Raw genomic sequence first — 3,693 nt, 5'->3', positions numbered from 1 at the left:
TCAGATTATTATCAGTATCAGGACACAGTTAATCTGTCAGCACATCAGCAGATTATTATCAATATCAGGATACATTTAATCTATCAGCACATCACCATCAGATTATCATCAGTATCAGGATATATTTAATCTGTCAGCACATCAGCATCAGATTATTATCAATATCAGAACATATTTAATCTGTCAGCACATCATCAGATTATTATCAGTATCAGAACATATTTAATCTGTCAGCACATCAGCATCAGATTATCGTCAGTATCAGGACTTTGAACCTGCTCACAGTCAGGTCTGATGGGCTGCAGCGCAGCTCTGCAGGTTAAGGAGCATTTAGCTTCAGATTGGTCATTTGCTGACACGCCTACTGGATTGATTGACAGGTCGTGTCGTGGATCAGACTCATGGATAAATAAATAAATAAACTAGAGCTGCAAAAAATATATAAAAATCTCGTACGACTTTATTCTCATAATTTTATGTCTTTTGATGATTTTTCTTAGCGTGGCCCTAACGCTCCGCCGTAGATACGAAACAACATCCAGGAACATTTTCACGTGTTTCGTCTTTGGACCGAGACAAAAACCGGAGAACTTCAGGAGAGAAGTGAAAACCTGCAGCGTCTCTTCGGGACTTCGACATCAAAGACGCTGTCGTCGGCGTAAAGCAACATTTTCTATCTTTGGTCTCAACGAGCGTTTCTAAAATAAAATCAAATAAACATTTAAAGCTTAAATATGAAGAAAGACGAGAACGGGACGGGTTGCTCCTTTTTGGCCAACGATTGTTTTAATTTTAATAAAAAGTTTATGTTTTATCAGAGAGCTTCACATTATTCAAAAACTTAAAGATCATGAACAAATATTGAGTTATAATTTGGAGTGGTGGTGGCTGAGAGTTCTCCTCCGAGCACCCACAGACCCCGAGGGACCGTTTTACAGCTGCTGTCCAGATGTGGCCAAAGAAAACTTTCATCAGAAACGAGGACTTCAGTTTGGATGGAAGGCGGCCGACGGAGGTTCTGATCATTTTCAGCTTCGAGCGTTTGAAGTGGCTGAAGGTTTCAGAACTTTATGAATATTCATAAAATCTGTAGACGTGAAAACGTGTGATGTTTATTAATTAAGAACGACAAGAACGAGAAGGAGAAGAAGGAGAAGAACGAGAAGAAGGAGAAGAACGAGAAGGAGAAGAACGAGACGCGCAGCTTTCAGCTCGTCTCAACGTGGCTCCCCTGCCGTGGTTTCTGGGCCCGTTCTGTGAGGTTCTGTTGGGTCAGGTTCTGATGGGTCAGGTTCTGTTCTGTGAGGTTCTGATGGGTGAGGTTCTGATGGGTGAGGTTCTGATGGGTCAGGTTCTGATGGGTCAGGTTCTGTTGGGTCAGGTTCTGATGGGTCAGGTTCTGACGGGTCAGGTTCTGACGGGTCAGGTTCTGACAGCACCGGCAGGTTTCAGACCTTCAAAGGTCCCTCTCAGAGGATTAGGTGGACTCTCCAGAACCACGAGACGGGCCCAGGAAACCACGCGGCTCCACGTGTCCTGGAGACGAGACGTCTAGAACCAAATTTTATTTGAACTGTTTTGAGTTTTGCAGCGTCAGATGTTTCCAGACGAGTTCTCTGGACCTGTAAATCTTCTGGATCTAAATCTCTGCAGCGCTCCCTCAGAGGGAACCTCCTCCCTCTTGTGTCAGACCGGGCGGCAGCCCCCCCCTCCCGGGCCGGTCCAGATGTTCAGCGGGGGTCAGCTCTCCTCCAGCCAGGACGGGTCGTCCACGCTGCAGCTCTCCAGCTTGGCGGCGGCCTGCTGCAGGTTCTGCTCCAGGAAGCTGTGGCAGGAGAAGCAGTGAGCGGCGACGGCGCCGTGCAGCAGGAACAGCTGCTGCTGGAGGACTTTGACCTGCAGAGACACCGCACGTTGGTTCTGCTCCACCTAACGGCTCAACCTTTCCCGACTGTGACCCACGAGGGTCCCTCACCCGGTTCTCCTCCAGCAGCTGGACTTTGACGGACAGGTCGTCCCGGACCTTCTGGTACCGCTCCCTCTGACCCTGGAAGACTCTCTGGGCCTGCTCCAGTTTGGGCACGGTGGTGGCGTCCCGCGGGCCCATGTTCAGCTCCTCCAGGTCCACCCGGTACGCGTCGTACTCGATCCTGGAGGTCAGGGGGTTCAAGAGAAACAGAAAAGTCTCCGTTTGTCATCGAGTTTTTTAAATGTCGTGATTCTGAGTCTGTTCAGAGCCGCACCGATCACTGGGCCGACCCGAGGACGCCGCCGCCACGAGCAGCCTGGCCACGAGACGGGAGTTACCACGGCAACGTACTCCACCAAAAACAACCCAAAAACCATTAATGCGCACGAAGAATGATTCAAATCCAACAAAACCACGTTCTTTAAAAAGAACCGCAGGAGGTTCCTCTACGACAGACCGCTGGTTTGGGTCAACCGGACCCAAAATGGCCGCCACACCTACAGCTTGGCGTGGCGGTAGATGACGGTGATCTCCAACACGTACATGGACGGCTAACAGCTAAACGCACTGCGGAGCAGGAACCTTCGTCGTGTCTTCAGGAGTTTATTTACTGTAAGTTCTGGACTACTGGGCGCACCACAATATAAGCCACGCCCACTAAATAAAACAAAATCGTATAGAGCGCGCTGAACTGGGAGGGGTGACCTGCGACCTCTTCAGTCATTTCATTGGTCAGATTTAACCTTTATTTATACAGGTAGTCCGAGTCACGAGGACAGCGTCTGACTACATTTCCCAGAATGCCTCACCGACAGCTCTGCCGGCTGTGGGAGCAGAGGGTCGGAGGCGGCGAGCGTCGGACCCACCTGGCAGCTTCGTACTGCTTGGCGTTGATCATGGTGTCCTCCATGGTTTTGTTCACCAGCGTGTTCATGTCGGACGTGAAGGAGCTGACGGCCGTCGTCAGGGTTTCTCCGCTCTTCGACAGGAACTTCTGAGCCTCAGCGTTCAGGTTGAACTCCACCTGATGTTTGGGTCACAAACTCACATCAGTTCTTCAGGGAAGTCATTTTATCGGCTCGGAGCCTCTTTATGTTCAGTAAAACCTCCAGTCGAACCGCAGCGGAGAACGTCCTCCAGGACTTACGTGGAGCTTCTGCGATTGGACGCTGAGCTCGGTGAAGACGTCTCCCAGGGACTTCTGGGTGACGGCGAACTGAGCGAGCTGACTGGACAGCGTCTGAGCCAGCTTGGTCATGTGATCGTAGCGCTGCCGATCGTCTCTGAGAAGCTCCAGCCGCGGCTCGAGCTCCAGGTCCACCGTCCTGGAGCCGCGGCCGAGCTTCTCCGCCAACGCCTGCCGGGTGCACTGAGGAGGAGACAGATGTTCACTGATCAGCTGCCATCAATAAACAGGTCAGTTAGGCTCCGCCCACATTATATTTGCTGACCTGTTCACTGAGTACCTGTTACTAATAAACAAGTCAGTTAGGCTCCGCCCACATGATATTTACTGACCTGTTTACTGATTACCTGTTACCAATAAACAGATCAGTTAGGCTCCGCCCAAATTATATTTGCTTACCTGTTCATTGATCATCAATAAACAGGTCAGTTAGGCTCCGCCCACATGATATTTGCTGACCTGTTCACTGATTACCTGTTACTAATAAACGAGTCAGTTAGGCTCCGCCCACATGATATTTACTGACCTGTTCACTGAT

At 50.0% G+C, this 3,693-nt stretch overlaps 1 protein-coding gene across 1 annotated transcript in view; it reads right to left on the bottom strand.

The window, feature by feature from the left end:
- Positions 1–1,721: 1,721 nt before the first annotated feature.
- Positions 1,722–3,693, bottom strand: part of LOC119415272 (arfaptin-1-like) — a 17,637-nt gene continuing 15,665 nt past the window's right edge. The window contains exons 8-11 of the mRNA XM_037682484.1: positions 3,117–3,338; positions 2,836–2,993; positions 1,976–2,150; positions 1,722–1,896 (exon numbers count right to left, since the gene is read on the bottom strand). Of these exons, the coding sequence (XP_037538412.1) occupies positions 1,741–1,896; positions 1,976–2,150; positions 2,836–2,993; positions 3,117–3,338 (711 nt within the window). The 3' untranslated portion in view covers positions 1,722–1,740. The remainder of the gene's footprint in view (positions 1,897–1,975; positions 2,151–2,835; positions 2,994–3,116; positions 3,339–3,693) is intronic.

This window comes from Nematolebias whitei, chromosome 1 (assembly GCF_014905685.2).
Source record: "Nematolebias whitei isolate Nwh7 chromosome 1, NemWhi1, whole genome shotgun sequence".
NCBI classification, from domain to species: domain Eukaryota; kingdom Metazoa; phylum Chordata; class Actinopteri; order Cyprinodontiformes; family Rivulidae; genus Nematolebias; species Nematolebias whitei.
Note: the sequence above shows the minus strand (reverse complement) of the source record. Positions and strands in the feature narration are given on the sequence as shown.